This window comes from Lampetra fluviatilis, chromosome 20 (assembly GCF_964198595.1).
Source record: "Lampetra fluviatilis chromosome 20, kcLamFluv1.1, whole genome shotgun sequence".
In the NCBI taxonomy this organism is placed as follows: domain Eukaryota; kingdom Metazoa; phylum Chordata; class Hyperoartia; order Petromyzontiformes; family Petromyzontidae; genus Lampetra; species Lampetra fluviatilis.
In genome coordinates this window covers 8,328,496-8,348,568 of record NC_136294.1, presented here as the reverse complement: position 1 = coordinate 8,348,568, position 20,073 = coordinate 8,328,496, and the positions used below count along the sequence as shown (strand labels likewise).

Here is a 20,073-nt window from a genome sequence, read left to right as displayed (position 1 = left end):
CGAAACGTATTGCGCACACGAAGATAAGCACACCCACAGGTACTAATAAAGTGAGTATATAAGCACTTTCATCGTCAAGGCATGCGCATACAAGTCGTTCAAAACTTCACGTCAAATGTTTACCTATCTAATTCTGGCCACTGTGCTGTGCTCGGCCGTGGGGCTGAGTGACAGCTCACGAGTGAGGTTGATTGGCAACGGCTATGAGGGCCTGGTCATTGCCATCAACCCCACCGTGCCCGAAGACCCCAAGCTCATCGACGCCATCAAGGTGGGTGAACACCTCCCTTGTGTAACACAACATTTTTTTAAAATATATGTTTAAAATGGCCTTTTTTTCTTCTTAAAAATGTGCTTGTGTTGTTGAATGGTTTGCTTTCAACGAGTTACATGTTTACGGATGCTTACAGATGACCATGCAATTTATCAGGTGATATTTATACGAATGACAGCACTTTCCGCAATTTGAAATTGAGATAAATTTATCAAACTCCCTTTGCCTGGTATCAGGGATGCAACTATAGGGTAAGCAGCGTATGCGACGCATAGGGGTCCAGTCGGCCACAAAGTGGCCGCGAATCAAAAGATAAGTAAAATTACCTGCGGTGTACCATGGACCAACCCCGATAAACGCATCTGGCTATCATCAAGTTTCAAGTTTAATATATTAGGTATAGCCCTGAGAGCCATTCGGCTCTGGAATCGGGTGCAACCGCAACAAACAAAAAACAAAAACATGAACAAGAAAACATCTTAAAGTGACTATGTGAAAACAGAAAATCCAAGAAAAGACAGTAAAATATTGCAGTCATACAAGTAGAGCATAAAGTTGCGCGAACCACTCCCTTTGAGGATATCCTAAACCGATGGGCCGGCATTAAAGCAAGACGCATAATCGTGAATATTGTACCTTTAAATAGTTTTTTATTAACACTGTCACTGTGAGACTGTCTTCCTCTAAACGCAATACACGGTGCAACTAAAATAATATATGTTAAGAGTTATAGCCTACATTTTATTGCATTATCATAGTATTGTATACGGGTTAAAAACATCCGTAGCTATTTCAGTAAAAGTGAGGGGGGGGGGACCACATTCATATCTTGCATACCCCTGTTGAAATAGCTTGTTGCGCTCCTGCCTAGTATGCAGGTCATGGGTTTCATCCACAGCATGATGCCTGTATATATGGAGTGTGCATGACTTTTTTTTCCCGCGGCATAGGGGTTTTAGGCTTACATCGTGGACAATGAAGGGCCATAAAATGGTATACGACACTCAAATTTAGCCAAGTTTGTGCTTCCTCAAGACGAGTTTTACAGCCAATATTATGATTCCCATTTGATTTATGGAAGAAGACACGCAATGGTCTGGCCACATTTATGACGTAAGACACAGGCAACCAAATAATGCTATCATACGGACAATTTTTTAAAATGCCAATGAATGTTTCAGCTCACCAGTAAGTAGAAGGATAATCTCAAAACCAAATTTAACAATTAGATTCGATGTTTCGTTTGCAACTATGTTACGCATTTCGATTTAAAGCTTTCTGACTGCAGGGATTCATCTTCTTGGTTCTTTCGGTAAAGTCACGTAGAAGGGAAGTAATAAAAATAAAACATAATCAACGTTTTTGGGTTTAGATCGCGTTATTTATAAATGTGTCGTAACCCTCCACCACCCGACACGGCCAATCAGTAAAAAAGTGTCACGTTGACAAAAGACAAATAGTTCACTGCTTTAGCCCACCGGTGTGTTGAAGCGTGAAACCACAACAAATTGTAAATGTTGTTTCACGCTTCAACACACCGGTGGGCTAAAGCAGTGAACTATTTGTCTTTTGTCAACGTGACACTTTTTTACTGATTGGCCGTGTCGGGTGGTGGAGGGTTACGACACATTTATAAATAACGCGATCTAAACACAAAAACGTTGATTATGAATAATATTGGTCGCGAAAGCCTACGTGTTAAAAATAAAACAATAAAATTATCACGACATTTCGATTGCAACACAATTCAAATTTTATTGCTGAGGTTTTAAAACCTGATGACGATTGCATGTGTTGCAATCGAAACGTCGTGGGAATTTTATTGTTTTATTTTTATTATTTTACTACTCCCCTTCTACGTGACTTTACCGAAAGAACCAAGAATATGTTACTCATCTTCAGAGCAAGATACAGAATACAAAGTCAGAAAAACCAGATCCCCTGGCCCAGATTATTAAATAGGTGTCCTGAACTCACAGGAATAATCCGACAGGGTTAAAATAGATATTAACCATTACACATTCATTTATTGAAATTGTATTGTCATTTATCTGAGACAATGAATACCATATTCATTATAACTACTCATGGATATCAAAACTTGTCAAAACACCTTTGGAACCTCATTTGCCAGTAGCAAAATATGATAATTGTTTTTTTACCCTTTTATCTGGCAACAAAACTGACACCTTTTTTAACTTGTCAAAAGTTAAAATAATTGATTATTGAATACTAGATGGAATCCCGTTCTATCGACGAGGTTATCGTTCCCATCGGCTCAATCCTCGTCTTTTAGCTCTTCTCAACACTCACCAAACACCACCTGTCACTACTCACCACCGATACCTCATTCAACGACTCATTAATTTAATTCATTCTCATTCTTACCCCCATTAAATCACCCGCACCTCTCATTCATTCTCACCTCATTGCTGCATCGTGGGCGGTCCGTTGCGTTGCTAAGGAATTGCGTTGCTCATGAAAGCGTTGCTAAGGCGTTGCTAGGGGAATGCGTTGCTAGGGTGAAGGCGTTGCTAGGGGAAGGCGTTGTGTGCATTGCTAAACGATTTTACTGCACTACTTAACAATTTATCACCTAACTTACCCCATAAAATTGCACACACCTGCTGACTTATTTATCTCTCATCAATTCCTCCCAAATTTACAAATTTATTTATCATTCAATCGCTCATTCCACTCATTCATTGGTGATCTTTTTTTTGCTCAACCCTCTCATTCAATTACATTCCTCATTATTTATATCAATTCCTCTCATTCAGTTCGCCACTCCTCCTTCAACTCCACCGGCTTCCCGTTCAATATCGCAGTCTTTCCAAATACCTGACGCTATTCTTTACATCTCTTTATGGCCTTGCCCCACATTATCTTGCCCCTCGCATCTCCTTCCATGTCCCCTCTTGTCATCTTCATTCCCAATCTTCTCTGTCTCTCTCCTCCCTGTGCCCAATCCCGTGTTCGGTCCTTCTCCCTCCTTGCACCCCTCCACTGGAATCAACTTCCCCTGTACATTGAGCACCCTCCTTAACACCATCCCATCCCTCTCTTAAAGCCTCACCTCTATTGCCCAATATCTTCTCTCCCCTCGTCCCTCCACTCCTTCACGTCTCCCCTCGCCTTTTGTGATCCCTAATCTCCCTCTTGTCGCTGCCACTCATTCCTCAATCTTGTATCAACTAAATAATTCCATTATCTCAAGCACATTGAGTGAAGGTAATCTATACATATGAAATAGATTAGGTAATCGTTCTTCTCCCTCAATCATTCTCCTCGGTCATTCACTCACTCAAACCTCCCAATCCTTGTATTTACTAATTCTCAAATTTTTGCATTCTCTCCCCATTATCTTACTCGTGCCTTATTCACTTACACATTCTTCCCTCATCCTCGTATTATTTAACTTACTAAATTCTCTCACCTCTGATTTGTCCCTCATTTATTCACTTATTTTCTCAATTGCACACACTATAGTCTGGCGAACAGCGAACATTTTAATTTTGAAACGCACTCAAGCAAGGTATGGTACAATACTTGAATTTCACAGTAAATATAAGTATCATTGTGAATATTTTAACAAAAAGTGTTTGATGTAAAAATTTCTCTCATTCCTCACTAATTCAATCACTTATTACTCCCATTCATTCCCATCCTTGCCTCATTTAGAGTATTAGGCTGCTATAAATGTCCACATAAGCCACTTCGTGGAGCTATCATCTGTAGCCAGGTCACTTCTAACAAAGAGCATTATAGCTCAGAGGGCCTTACCTGGTAAAATAAAACATAGTTTAGTTTTATGAAATTAATCATTTTCGTCCAACGCCTTCCAGCAAGATCCCTGATTTTTGTCCACATGAGCACGTTTATGTGTCTCACTCATGGCTCGGCAATGAAAGGTCGTAAACACTTTTTTTCGCTTGCACATCTACAGACGACAGGCTTCCGATTGATGTAAAATTTGTAAACGTAGCTTAAAAATGTGGCTTTGTATGAGGTTTGTTGAATATGGCACATACACTTCATAGAATAATTAGATACTGTACGTTATATACTTGAGTCTTACTGGTAGGAACCGCCAGGTTACACCAGCCCACAGGGGATTATTGTGTCCGTCGTTCAGGGAGGGGCTGGGTGGGGAGGGTGGGGCTGGGTGGCGGGTGGGAGGGGTGGGGCTGGGTGGGGAGGGTGGGGAGGGGCTGGGTGGGGAGGATGGGTGGAGAGGGGAGGGTGGGGAGGGGCTGAGTGGGGAGGGTGGGGAGGGGCTGGGTGGGGAGGGTGGGGAGGGGCTGGGTGGGGAGGGTGGGGAGGGGCTGGGTGGAGAGGGGAGGGTGGGGAGGGGCTGAGTGGGGAGGGTGGGGAGGGGCTGGGTGGGGAGGGGAGGGTGGGGAGGGGGGGCTGGGTGGGGGGTGGGAGGGGTGGAGCTGGGTGGGGAGGGGCTGGTCACCCCGTGGTGCCCTTATAAAACTCAACGTTTAACCTACTCACGCCGGCTTGTGCCCGCCCTCACAGTCGGGCATATTTGCGGAATACACCACGCCGCCGTTGACCCTGGCCATTGACCGAGCAACCCAACGTTCCTACCAGCTCCCTCCGCAGGAATGTGTTATATATGTCCGCAACTCCGATTAACACGGTTGGCTACCAACGGTGTGAAATAAATTCAACATACATATCCTTATGCACTGCTAATGCAACTGTACTGCATTCTACTCCTGCTATCCACTTAATGCAGAGACTTTTGCTTCAGTCGTTTTTTGCAGTTATAGAACAATGAATAATACCTTGCTGCTGCCAAACTTGTGCACATATCATAAATCCCACCTTTGTTCAGGGACCGAAAGGGTCTTTTCACATGGGATGAGTTCACATATTGCTTGACCAATGTGATATCCCATGCAAAAAAATGCCTCGCCATGCACATATCGGAATCCAAGGGAAATGCTGACATATTTTGAGAACACACTGATACACGTGGTTGCTTTCCCCATCAGCCAGGTGTGTCGACCGATTTGTATGCACACTGTGGGACGTGAGCACCACATGCAGGATGGGCATGACACGCACCTCTCAATGCCGCCGGTCAATCACGATGTGGTTACGGGCGCTTTTTTCTCTCGTATGGCTGATGTAGATTCAGAGCAACAGCTACAATTTAACATTCAGGTGGTCAAGCCAGATAACTGCGTCAGAAGCAGCGAAGTGTATCGTTGCAATGTCTCCTTCGTATTTGTGGATCGGGCATTGCGGCGTTATATGTTTTATTGTCTGTTCTGGGTGAGCACAGTCGCACACTGGAGAGTTTTAAATTTTCCATTTGAGCATCAGGTATTCGCATCTGCCATGGTTGTGCAGATGTAGTTTAGGGTTGACCATTAGCTTCGTGGAAGATCAACCCAGGGATCTCCTGCGTTGGGTCTTTCACAAGGTGTCTGCGAGTTATTTTGAACTCCATTCAGCTCTACAAGCTACATCAGGGTTGAATTCGCATTGGTTAAGGTTAAGGGCATGGGTTCAAAAGGGCTTGCGTGAATTCAACCGATGACGAGGGACGTTTTTGAGGATACGGGGGTTAGAAAGGGAGGGGGGAGCTAGAAGGTGGCAAGGTAAATGATGTCACCATGCATGACCAAACCCAATCCTCCAGTCCACCCGTTCAGGAGCCATGCTTGCACTGTGCAGGGATCACAATGCCATCACAATTGTTTTAATAAAACTGGACTTTTCTGAATGAATTACTGTTTAAAGTCCTGAGTCTAATTTCCACGAATTTAATATTATTTCTACAGCGAATTAGTAAGGTAAAACAGTAAATGTTGTGTTACCATTACATGTTTCTTATTAACATTTCGCTTAATAGGCAATGGTGACAGATGCATCTGCCTATCTGCATGCAGCCACGAACAACCGAGTTTTCTTTAGAAATGTCAGCATTTTGATCCCATCTTCCTGGGCGTCTAAAAACTACACACGGCCAACATACGAGTACTATGGCAAGGTAAGCAATTACAGACACGAGGAGACGCAATGAATGCATGTCAACATGTTGATGTACTCGTATTTTTTTATAATATGGAATTGAATATATGAGCTACAATCAGTGTTCAAAATGGTGTTTCTCAAATCGAGTCCTGGCAAGTAGATTAATGGTTACCAATCTTTCCCTTTCATATACCGTTTAAACAATACACACCGCATGCACCTGATGGGTTGGTAATTACGAAAAGCTGTACCGGGGGGTGGTGTGAAGATTGGATTTATTAAAAACGGATTAAACAATATGCGATAATTTCATATTTGTTCCTCAGGTTAGGGTTATGTGAGATACAGCACTCACTGAAATTTATAATTTTTCCCAAAAAATGTGGCAGACTCCCCACCTACAAATTTGCGAAATAGTGGCAACAAAACCACTACATCAATCGCGTGGAATGGGACACTACGCCTTCTCAGCTCAATGAATTAGCCATGCCCCCCAAATGGTAAAAAAATGCAGTGGGTACCTATAAGAGTCTAATGGCCCCTGCATGCATTGTAATACAAAAAATACTACACGATTCAGCCACTTTATGTTTAGACAGATTCGGATATTAAAAGTTTTCCAAATAAAAAACAGATATGTATATAAATTGGGCAAATATCCCAAACAGAAACCTCTGGAATTTTAGTTTTTTTTACAAAATCTGCATAATCGCTTTTTTTCATTTTTTCACGAAGGCGGATGTGCTTGTTCATCCGTGGGACGACCCTAAGGATGACTCGCCGTACACTCACCAGTACGGGCAGTGCGGTGAACCCGGCCAATACATTCAGTTCACCCCAAACTTCCTCCTGGATGACGAAAACCTGAAAGCGTACGGACCACGAGGTAGGCAAAACCTCTGCTTAGGAATAATGCGCAGCGCTTTGTTTTAACCTACTGAATCAACTCAGGGATGTGTAATACATGGGTACTTATTTATTGGTATCTTCTGTTATTAAATATTAGCCCACACCTGTGAAATCTCAAATTTTCACCCCAAGAGATGTCAACTCAATGCACTCACAAATCCATTACTCACCACCCTCATCTCACTACATGTTTCCTCATCCTCCATGAAAGCCGTCGTGCAGGGAGGGGCAAAATTTGTTCTGTAACCATTTAAACGTGCGTGGCATCCTCCCCTCCCAAAATCTCATTCATTTTATGGGCAACCCTCTCTACTGACCAAGTTTTTGGCTCAATGCCCAATCCTATAACATTCTGACCAGCTTAGATGCTGCAGACCAGGCAGCTCAGTCAAACTAATCTGTGATCCGAGTACCGAGTGGCTTACGCAATTCCAAATTGCATAGGTCAAGATTTGGCCCATTTCCGATTCCCTACAGGATTTACCAATGGGATTGTGTACATTTTTGTGAAAACGTAAAGACGACAGGGCCCAGTCGTAAGTCCACTACTACTCACGTCCGCATACAGCAAACAACAACAAAGATCCTCCATATAGCTTTAACAGACTTTTTGGGGAAAGTGCTGGGGCTGGCACAGCACACAAGAGTGTGGGTGGCCAACACTATGCCCGGCCACCTTTGTCTCCCTAGTGGCGATGTTTATACACCGCACCAGATGCTCACCTACGTTTACAAATCTGGTATCTTACAAATACGACAACCATAAATACACACATCCACACACTCTCACAATCCCACACATACAACACATCAACACGCGTGCACTATCACAAACAAATACTGTAATATTACCGAGTGCTACTTGGTCTTCACCAAAGTCACCTCATCTAAATAAATCAGAGTTGCCACACATTCACTCTACCTCAATAGCCCTTGTATTCCCAACAGACAAGTTCATGTCTGCAACTTTATCTTGTGGTGAAATGTAATAATGCTAAAAATTACCATACAAGTGTATTGACAGCACACCAGAGACCATCACTTTGACATCTCTACCAAAAAGGTTAACATGACAGTTTTGCATCGAGAGTTAGAAAGGACATGCAGTTGGATGGAAGGACAGCTTAAGACCTTAGATACACCGTTTTTTCCTTGTTAAAGGTGCACATTACCCCTGTATTTTGAAGCATCAGTTGGGGGCGCATAATATAAAATGGAAGACAGTTCTTCATAGCAATACATTACTGCCCAGAGGACAGAAAACCACATCCACCCATTCAGAATAATATTACAGATGACCTCTCATTATTTTAAAGCAGCACGTTCACTTTCAGGTTCTGAAAGACAGTTATCCACATTGCATATTCTCCCCCACCCCGCCCCCCCCCTGTATAATTTTCCAAAACTGGAAGAAAACGCATGTGTGTTATTTCACAGGAAGGGCTTTTGTCCATGAATGGGGCCACTTTCGCTGGGGTCTATTTGATGAGTACAGTGAAGAGGAACCTTTTTACGTGGATGGAAAAAATCCAGAATTCACGAGGTGGGTATCAATGCTTCAAAACTGTATGCATTGAATTAGAATTCAACATAGATTTGGCTTACATTTGCAATTGTACCTTTTATTAATTATTTCACTACCGTATGCTTACCAAAGCTATTTAAATCAGTATTTCACTGGATGTGGCCAGGATTGTACTTATACCAAGCCAAATACCGACCTGAATATTTGCAAAAGGGCACACTCCTAAATATTTGTGAAATTCTGACGCTAAAATCATTGAAAAGGTGTTGATAAAATGGCCAGAGAAGGTGATACGCAAACACTAAGATGTTACAGCACTCATCAGGGAACAGAGATGAAGAGGGAGTGCTCTTGCGGATAACATATGACAATCAAACAACATTTGTATTAACAAGCATAACTCTGATCATATACCCAAACGGTCAACACTAGTCCAGAGTTTTCTTGTTTAAATAAATGCTGGTGGATAGCATAATTCTAGAAGGTCAATGGTGCCATTGTCTAAAAATGTATGCAGGGAGGCAGACGGTGGTATTCCTGTTCATTTATTACCCACAATGCACCTATCACTCAATACAATTTTATTTAGGACAACACACATTCAACGAGCCACTTTGGAGACATTTGATAACCAGAACACACATCGAGGTTTGAATGTGCACTGTAATATCATTTCTCAGTTATATATTGCATGTTTGCCATTTCATGTTTTTGATTTACAGGTGCTCCAAAGACATCACGGGCGGCATTGGCAAGGTGACCTGCAGAGTGGATGGTACATGCACGGTGGACAAGTGTAAGATAGAAAGCACGGGCCTACCTGAAAAGGGTTGCTCCTTCCTCCCAGACGAAGTTCAGACAGCAAAAGAGTCCATCATGGGTCTGCAATGGATCAACAGTGTAAGTGTTCATTCTGTATTAAAGGGTGCGCGCTTTACACATGTAATATACGTGAGAATACAAGTCTGTGTGCGTTCTTTGTTTTAATCCTCCTTACACCGCATGCTAGGAAAAGCATCCAAAATAATGTGGCAAGTTTAATACGTAGGCTTTTGCGACACAGCCGAATAATAAAGTTTTCACGTGAACAAAAAGTTGTCACGTGAGGATGGTTTGACACATTTTATTTATGCAATCTGACCTAAAATATATTATGAATCGTAAAAATGCGTAATTTTTACGTTTTACATAACTTTTAATTCCCCAATCCATTTAATCTTGCAATTCATATTTTCCCATATACATTGCAATATTTGTATATATATATAACAAAGTTGGACCTTTGCAGAGGAAGTATTTATAGAGTTGTGGAAAATAACCCTTCATGGGTATGTTGGCAACATTGGTCAACAGCCAGGTAACTAAGAACATTTAGTGTAGAGAGGAATTCACCATGGCTGGAGAAGCAACTTCTTGTTGAGATCTTACCAACAATTGTTTAGATATTAAGCCAGGGAATTTTGGAAGTGCCATGAGAGGAACACTTCAGGGTTTCTTGCTGAGAGCTTTGAGCGCACGGTTGGTGAGCTTATTGGCTATATAAAATTGCTTGGAATAAGTAGTGCTCCTCCTTCTGGAATAAAACGACACAATAATGGGCCTCACTGTATAGCCTCGTAGAACTACCTGCATACCAGTCGGAATTACGTACTATAATCACCCAGAAATGTCTGTCCGTCCCGCGCGTGACGTCACTCCACATGAGGCCCCCCCCCGCGTGACGTCACTCCACATGAGGCCCAACCCCCCTCATTAATATTCATGAGTGGGTGAATTTTTACACTAGCGCAGAGGAAGGTCCAGCTGAATTAAATCATTTATTACGCAAAATCGCTTCAAATATGACGACGTTTCTTTACAGAAAGTGACGGTAAAAAATAAATCTACGCAGCACAGTGTTGCATCCGTGCGTGACGTCACTGCAAAAGAGCCCCCCCCCCCATCATTAATATTCATGCCCGCGTGGAAATTTACACTAATGCACAAGGTCGCGCACTCCACATGCCACACCCCTCTTCTCATTAATAATCATGAGCGGGTGACGTCACTCCACATGCCGCACCCCTCCACAATAACTATTAGCGGGTGACGTCACTTTTCTATTGAATATTTCAGATTTACTGCAATATACACCCGTCCTTGGACGGGCAAACAAGCTAGTTTTTTTTATAGTTGTCTATTTTTATTTATTCCTGGGCACCCTATAAATTATGTAGACTAAGATGATTTCACTCAGGATACTCTTGTAGAAATATATAGTGATTTGTACAAAAAACAACTAAAGGAGCAACAACAAACACCACCTTTTAATCACCATAACCGTATTTTTGTAAATCAACTGTTAAAGCACACGCTCATAAGCTCCACTCCTTCATGACATCACACGCACGTGCAAGAGTTCTATATTCTGAAATGTACAAATTTTACGCAAGATACAAATTTAGATCAATCCGATCAGCATGAACTCACTAAATCAGGATGTGATCCATGATTTCATGTACGAATATATGTACACAATTTGTGGGCTGTAGATTGAAACACTATTCACTTTAAAGCACATAATTGGTAATACTTTTCCAAATGCAATACACGACAGTTTTTGCATGGCATGCAAAATTATAGTAAAACACAAACGTGTACAGTTTTGCTTCAAAATAATGTTTAACTTACCTTAAAACTTACAAATGTATTAAAATTGACATGTTTTAGTGTTATGCAATAATATTTCAAGTTGGTAAACTATACTCTTCCTCATGAAACTCTTCGTTATGTATTTGAATTACCCCAGGTAAACACATTCTGCACTGCAAAAACGCACAACCGACTGGCTCCGAATCGACAAAATCGTCTGTGTGGCTTGAGTAGCGCCTGGGAGGTCATGCTTAAGCATGACGATTTCAATAACAACACCCCTGCCAGCGGCCTCACACCGCCAACATTTAGCCTTCTGCAGCCCTCTGCCAGAGTCATCACGCTTGTCCTGGATAAGTCTGGCAGCATGAGTGCGGTGAGTTACTTCTACTCACATGCCCATTCTCCTGTTCTCAGAGGCAAGACATCTTGCGTCACCATTAATGCAAGCAGTTACAGTTGTCTCTAGCACGTCTACGAAATGAAAGTCACTTTGATCCTAAGATTTATTGAGTGCCTCTTTCATTCTATTGATATTATGCACGGATATGCATGCATCACGAAGTTAATTATGCGAATGATTGTTTTGTCAATGCTTCTCTGCTGATTATTAAGTCTGTATTCACATTTCTATAATGTAATAATAGCAATTCGTATGGAATGTTTCTAATTTCCTTCTCTAACCTCACTCCGAAATAAAACTCTCAGGATGGCCAAGTGCCCCCTAATTGCACAGCTTTTTGGGATGTGGTCACATTTGAATTCTTTATAATACAAATATATTGTACTGTATAAACGTACTCATGGTCAAATCTCCTGTTCTCTCCCTTTGCGTGCAGGAAAATCGTCTGCCGAGACTGCGGCAAGCAGCCGACATTTTTATCATGCAGATTTTACAGGAAGGAGAAATGGCTGGAATTGTCACTTTCGATAGTGGAGCCCAAACCCAATGTGAATTGACCAAAATTAATAACGCAAGTCGGGAGACACTAAAGTCTTTCTTGCCCAGGAATGCAGGTGGCGGGACAAATATATGTGCAGGTCTTGCACGAGGATTTCAGGTAAATTAATAATTTAAGGTTGATGTGTTTATTTTTTGGATCTTCATAATATAGATGCCACATTAGTAATAAACAGAAGTATGACTCACCATGAAAACAAAATGTATAATAGATGTTTTTTTGGTTAAATCGCGTAAATATATAAATGTGTCGTTAAACCCGCCACCACCCGACACAGCCAATTAGTAAGGGTTGTCATGTAAACAGAAAGTGGCCAATTCGTCACTAGTACAGCACACAAGTGTTGGAGAGCCAAGCCACAACATTTACAATCTGAGTACGACGTTTCGCAAGTAATTACAACTAGCTTCATCAGGCGATAGCCAGATTTGTGGAGAAGTCCACCTGTTTCGTTCCTTATATAGAGGCGTAGATGTGGTGACCACACTTGTGAGCTCTTCTTGTGAAAAGTGGGGGGGGGGGAGGGATTAATGAGTCAACGTACATTTTGCATGTGCATTATACGAGCCCATTGATCTTATCCTTCCTGTCCATTGTGTGTAATAAAATAGCCTTACCAACGATAATCCCTATTGAAGTATGGTGGCCTGTATAGGCATGCATTGAAACAATGTAGTATTTGATGATTATTTGATTATGCGTTATACTCAGATTGCAAATGGCGTGGCTTGGCTGTCCAACACACTGGTTAGTACTGTACTAGTGACGAATTGGCCACGTTCTGTTCACGTGACAACCCTTACTAGTTGTATGGCCGGGTGGTGGCGGATTTAACGACACATTTTTATATTTACTCGATCTAACCCAAAAAACCTCTATTATAGATATTGGTCGCGAAAGCCTACGTGTTAAACCAAATCAAGTGTACTTTTGTATCCTGTGGATCTTTAAAATTGATATTTTTGGGATAATGTTTTCCAACAGCATTTGTTTAATCTGGCAAATCTTGGACTAGTTTCAACGTTCAGTTCCTTCAACAGTTAGACATGATCATACAAATGCTGCTGTATTGCTCGTTAGGGACTGCTAACTCCAGGGACAAACTACAGCAGTGTTTGTGTATTTGCTTATTTATTTATCACCCATGATGCTGTATGATAGTGCATGTTATATTTGGAGAGAGAAAATAAATAATTGTTCAAATAAATAAAACTCATTATATTGGAATTACATCATGAGAAGTATTTTCCGATATTGCAATGTCATTAAATGCATTATTATTACTGAGAATAAGACATCTTAAAAAAACAATACCAAGGGAAATGAAAGCAATATGAATAAAAAATTTAAACCAAGGATGCATGATGCAACATAAACACTGCAATGTTGATGCCCTCTGGACAGGTTTTGTCTGCAGATGACGGCAGTGCCTCTGGAGACGAAATTATCTTAATGACCGATGGCGAGGATCCTAGCCTCAGTTCCTGCTTTGAAGCTGCACGCGATAGTGGATGCACCATTCACACCATCGCCTTGGGACCAAATGCAGAGGAGGGCCTCGTTAATTTCGCAAAATTAACAGGTGACTTTTATTAGCTCGATTAAAAAACACACACACATTGTGTTAATTTCCCCTCCTCCACTTCCAAATGTACTACAATCAATTAATCCAAGTGATAACGCTTGATTAAGGTTACGCCTGAAACATAGTACATCCGATAGGGAGACTGAACTTTACCATAGGAATGTGGAATTACCATTGCTGGGTTAAGACTACCAATGCAAATGAGTATCAGTAAATGCAATTCAGAAAGCAAATACATTTAGTATGAATGCATTACATAACGAATTGATCCTTATGTAGTGTTGTAAAGGACTGACTTCTAAACTTCTTCATGGCACACACTGTTTATTGTCTTAATACACAGTCCCTATCACACAAAGGGGTATATGGTCCCCTCACCCGTTACCCTGAGGAGGTGCAGCCTCCGGACCTTGCAGGCTATCTAATCTCCCTGCTATCCCAGCGTCCTCTGGCTGGACCTAGGGGATCTCTCCCCGACCACTGGTTACACTGAGCCCTAGCCCTGATAAGGGCTGGAGGGCTTGGTCCAGGGTCTTAGATGTCTTCGGCCGACTTGGGTCTTCGTGTAGCAGAACTGGCCCAGAGCTCTCAGCGCTCCGGCTTTTATACTAGTTCGTGGCCGGGTTGTCCAGTCCCCAGCCACCTTGTGGAACCCTCCGATTGGTCCTTCCCAATCTGGCGTTTGGATCCTACCTCACCCCATTTGACCCTGACCGTTTGATTGAGCGGGAAAACCTTGTTTACGATCCGCTCTCTCAGCTTGCGAACAGCGAGTAGTTATCACCTCTACATTTATATAGTACAGTGAAACCCCAATAATCCGTCTTCAAAATATCTACGAAAAGAAAACCTTGCATCGCATGCCATGATTTGAACAACGTCTGTAGGTGTAGTCCGCATTTGTTTGCAGATTATAGGAGATGCGCACAATAACTACTCCTAAAATGCATGCGACACCGCAGTAGTAATTATCTCAGCATTGTGAATGGCCAAAGGAAATGGGAACATTAAGCACAATTGCCAGTTTTGATACGAGCTATGGTTGCCATAACAAAAAGAGCACGTGAAGGGAGGGGTAGCAAGGGCAATTCCATTAAGGATCATGACGATGGTAAAGATGATCTTAAAAAAACTAATTCCCATCACAATGATGCATGATAAAGAGAGGCACGTGTTTGAAGACGTTCAAACATACTCTTTGGTTCTTTCGGTAAAGTCACGTAAGTATAAAATAAAATAAATTAAATCACTACGTTTCGGGCGCAACACAAGCGTCCGTCATCAGGTGGGACAACCACAGCAAGAAACAATTGCTGAAGTGGGCAAAAGGGCTGCTGTAACAGGAGGCTATATATGTAAGAGAGGGGGGAGCAGCAAGGGGGAGGGATAGAGAGGGGGAAGGTGGGGTAGGGGAGTGCTGAAGTGAGCGGAGCTGGCAGTGGGAAGCTGAAGAAGCTGGAGATGCGGAAAAATGAAGGCAAACTATATAGCAGTTAAGGTTTAACCTGGTTAATAACATCCTTCCAATGATTGCTCAATTTGTATCCATCTTCTCGGTTGAAGTTATGTCTATGTTTATGTATCTGGATAACTTCATGAACAACCCTTTGATAGTAGCCCGAAGGTTTGCAGAGTACCTTGGTCTCGGAAAAAAACAATATCATGAGAGCCCACAGCGTTATAGCAATGGTCAGCCACGGTGGAGGTATTAGTTCTGCCGTGTTTCAGATCTGACTTGTGCTTGCGAACACGGTCCGAGATATGTCGTTTCGTTTCCCCAATGTAACACCCACCACAGGTGCAACTTAATTTGTAGACTCCAGGATATTGCATGTAAGGAATGCCATCCTTCACAGATGGGATTAGATCACGGATTGTGTACTGTACTGAATCGGACCTGGATCTTGTGTTTGTTTAAGATTTTGGAAATGTTTTTGGTAACGCCTGCTATGTATGGTAAGGTGATGGTTTTGATCGGCGTCTCAGGGGGTTGTTTCTCCATGGTCGGTGGCAATGGCAGAGATGCCAAAAGGACATTTGGCAAATGCAAAAGTAAAAAAAACATGCCTTTGGCCTGAACCATATTCAGTTGCATTTTATTTTGACCACTCGCCAATGCTGTGGGTGTAACTACAATTTTAGTATCATTTAGGGTGGCATCATAATGCTTCATAATAATACTCTCCCCTCTATTTTGGAGTTTAACCAGTGTCTCAGACTAAGGGAAGAACTGTGACGTAACGCCCCCCCCCCCCATTGTTTCTGCTTTTATAGGTGGTTTGAACTATTATGCAAGTGACAACGAGAGCACCAATGCTCTTGTGGATGCGTTCACATCCATCATTGAAGACAGTGGAGACTCAGATGTGTTGGTCATACAGGTAATGGAGCACAACATTACTACTATCTTTGTAATATACACTGTTATAACAAATTGTCGACTACATTAATCATTTACATAGAAACGAACTGTTACAAAACTGGGATTTCAGGTTACTACTTCGCTGCCCGTCCTACAAACAATGTTATCTTCTCCAAATACTCTGTCCCCTTCACTTAACTATTCTCCCCCCACTGGTTTCTCTGCCATTGCCACCGACTTTTCTCTGCTGGCCACGCTCACCAGGAACATACCACTCCTCACCACCTGATACTGTCACCAGATACTCACCACTTACCTGACACCACTGCCAGTCACCCACAAGACACTCACATGTAGGACATTAACAATATTTCTAGATATATGATCAATGATCAATAGAAAAAAAATTAATTTCCGAATACATATTCTGACTGATTTCTTTGGCAGCTGGAGAGCACGGGTAAACTTCTCACCATGAATCAGTGGATGGATGGAGACGTCAACATCGATGCCTCCATTGGAAACAACACGCAGTTCGTGGTCACCTGGCAGTCAACAACTGTCCCAGAGATGAACATTACTGATCCAAATAGTTTTACCTACCAAAATGGAAAATTTGACATTGACCGAGCATTTAAAACTGCAAGACTAATTATTCCAGGAAGTGCCAAGGTACGTCTTGTACAACAATTATTTATGGTTGAAAATGTTTGGAAAGCCAGTATGTCACGTCAGCGCAGCAACTGTTAAAATGGAGCATCATCAATTACCCTATTTCATGGGCCTAGATGAATGGAAGTTTACAGACACTAAACGTTGTTATAAAATCGGTGAATGTCATATTTTCAAACAAGATTTTCCCGTACAATTAAGTGCATTAAATAAATCATGCATATTTTCCCTAGTAAAGATATGTTTTCATTCTCAGGTTGGGACGTGGAAATACTGGCTAGTCAATAAAGCTGCCAGCACGGACACCCTTACCCTGACGGTCACCAGCATGGCGTCCAGCAAGGGGGCGCCTCCCATCACGGTGGAGGCACACATGCGGTCCTCCAGCGGCATCTCTTTGAGCGCCTTCACCATTTACGCCGAGGTGAAGCGTGGGACCACGCCTGTTGTCGGCGCAAACGTCACCGCTCTGATCGAGAGACCTCGCAGCGCAACGCTCGAGATTGAGCTGCTGGACAATGGCGCGGGTACGTTGTGGGTGTGAGCAGCTCCCAAACAAAATGGTGGTGCTGTTTGATAGATGTTGTCAGCTTTTGCCAACCTCATTGTCATCCACTTGATCTTGAAAATATAGCATCATCAAATATTTAAACAATGGTCATGTTTCTGTTGAGATAGCTGATGTCACTTATTTTAACAGTGATATTATGCCGTTCTATATTTTATGTAGAGATAATGTAATTTTATGTTTTTTTCTCTGAGCTTAATGGTCAGTCTTTTCTTGCTCTATTCAATTTCGGGGCCACCCTTTACTCATAGAACCTTGCTTTAATTTTCCAATCGTACACATGACAAATTATTTCCACTTGTGCGCAGGTGCTGACATAAAGAAGGACGACGGAGTGTACTCCAGATACTTCACCCAATACACGTCGAGTGGCCGCTACAGCCTGAAGGTCAGAGTGGCAGGAAGTAAAGGGACAACGAGGCTGGCTCCACGCAGAGGCTCCAAGGCCATCTTCATTCCGGGAATTCGAAACGGGAAAGGTGATCCTTGCTAAACAGCCAGCAACATGTGCCTACACTCTAAGTAGAAGTACAATGAAAGTAAATACTAATTAAATTTTAGATTTAACAGGATAATCGTTGTAATCGCTCTATCTCTACCAAAATATAAATTACCGTGGCTCTGTGTCATATTGAACTCTGCTCTGTCCCACCAGGAGAGCTGGTGGCAACGCAGGTGCCAGCTCCGGCGGGTGGGCAGGTGCTGGTGCCGAGCGAGGACTTCAGCCGAGTGGCATCGGGAGGCTCCTTCCAGGCGACGGTGCCGCCGGGCGGGCCCCCGGACATCTACCCTCCGAGCCGCGTGCTCGACCTGACGGCCGAGTTGCTGGCACCGGGGATCGTCAACCTGGCTTGGACGGCGCCCGGGGACGACGCCGACTTCGGCCAAGGTGCCCCAGACACACAGCCACACAGCCTCACACGCACGGCGCTTACAGCTGACCACACATGAACCACCATACCTTGCTGATCTTGCCAAGGAACATAAACCATAATCCTCGCAGCGGCTTTTGGCTGGCCATCGAACAAAGACGATCACCGTATCGCGCCCTTTCAGGTGCACTTCTGCGGCCGTCTGGAATGTTCTTCCTTCTGATATTAGGAAGCCACTGGAGCTAAATTGAAAACGAATTTCTTTAGAACTGCTCTTTGTTTAGCTTGTTATCCTTCCCTTGCACCTCCGATTAGCACGATTGGTTATGTACGGTGTGAAGTAAGTTCAAGATACATACATGTATTCACAGATACATACATGCATTCACACATACATACATTCATTCACACATACATACATACATGTAAACATGGCACGCACATACAACCTCTGTCAGCCATACATGTCGCACTCACAAACTGCCTCCAGCAGGCACATTGGCATTCACTCACTCACTCACTATCTTCATCACACAGACCTTCTAGGATGTTCAACATCCACTTTATAGCATGGTAATATCCAGAGGTGGGACAAAGTCATTGTTATGCAAGTCCAAGTCGAGTCGCAAGTCATCAAATTCATGACTCGAGTCTGACTCGAGTCCAAGTCACATGACTCGAGTCCACATCTCATAGGTGGGACAAAGTCATTGTTATGCAAGTCCAAGTCGAGTCGCAAGTCATCAAATTCATGACTCGAGTCTGACTCGAGTCAAAGTCACATGACTCGAGTCCACACCTCTGGTAATATCCCATGGTATTTTCATTCAGTGGTAGAATTGAATAGCCAACAATGTCCTTCGTGACATGACTGACTATCAATTAGCCATGAATTTACACCATTAATACTCCATTTCATAGATCATACTTTAAATTATATGATTACGAAACATTATTCGCTGTTTTCCTATGTGACAGTTAAATGCTGTTGTTTGGATCCCCTTCACAGCTTCAAAATATGAGATCATCACGAGCGACAGCATCGAAGGCTTGCTGAATAGCACAGAGGAAATGATCGTGCCTGAAGACAACGTCACACTGGGAAACACAAGTGACCCGGCGGTCGCGGGTTCCACTGAAACATTTGCCATCTCCATAGCTGAGCTCCAGCCAGGAAACAGCCTCTATTTCTCTGTACGAGCCATCGACAAGAACAACAACAAAGGAGAGAACTCCAACGTGGCGTCCGTGGCACCTGCGTTGATTGTTGTCCCAACCAAGGCACCAAACGGTGGTGGTCCACCAACAATATCTAAACCCGCATGCACAGTGTACTTTATGGTAACCATCATCACTCTAATAGTGTCGGTGTTCCCTACATCTTAAACAGCCTGTGATCTGTCACAGACACTTAATGTGTGTATGGAAAAGTTGTCAGAAAATACGCAATTTGTAATACTAATGATTTTACTTATTTTTTTGCAACAGCTAAAATGCATAATTTAACCATATAATTTTGCTGCTGTTTTCGATACTTTTTGCAAGTAATAAAAAAAGTACCATGCAGACAAAAAGTATCATACAGCTAGTATTTAGAAATCACTGACTTTACATTTGATGAAAATAAATTGTATATGCTGTAAACAATAAAAAAAATGCAATAACACTTTTTAAATCGCTTTTAAAAAATTGGGACAATAAAAATTGTGAATTTTCACT

General features: G+C 42.5%; 1 protein-coding gene across 1 annotated transcript; it reads left to right on the top strand.

The window, feature by feature from the left end:
* Positions 1 to 115: 115 nt before the first annotated feature.
* On the top strand, positions 116 to 19,769 carry LOC144937998 (calcium-activated chloride channel regulator 1-like). The gene is made up of 14 exons (XM_078865694.1): positions 116 to 271; positions 6,147 to 6,284; positions 7,004 to 7,154; positions 8,615 to 8,720; positions 9,425 to 9,602; positions 11,491 to 11,709; positions 12,173 to 12,394; positions 13,700 to 13,877; positions 16,155 to 16,261; positions 16,690 to 16,914; positions 17,171 to 17,441; positions 17,791 to 17,961; positions 18,138 to 18,371; positions 19,364 to 19,769. Exons 1-14 carry the CDS (start codon positions 116 to 118, stop codon positions 19,738 to 19,740), a joined length of 2,733 nt encoding a protein of 910 aa, XP_078721820.1. The 3' UTR covers positions 19,741 to 19,769.
* The last annotated feature ends 304 nt before the right edge of the window (positions 19,770 to 20,073 follow it).

Excerpts from the sequence above, each read along its gene's own strand:
- LOC144937998 (XM_078865694.1), top strand. The coding sequence starts at position 116 with ATGTTTACCTATCTAATTCTGGCCACTGTGCTGTGCTCGGCCGTGGGG. Across the intron at positions 6,285-7,003 it reads CATACGAGTACTATGGCAAG|GCGGATGTGCTTGTTCATCC; the intron begins GTAAGCAATTAC and ends TTTTTCACGAAG. Across the intron at positions 16,915-17,170 it reads TTATTCCAGGAAGTGCCAAG|GTTGGGACGTGGAAATACTG; the intron begins GTACGTCTTGTA and ends TTTCATTCTCAG.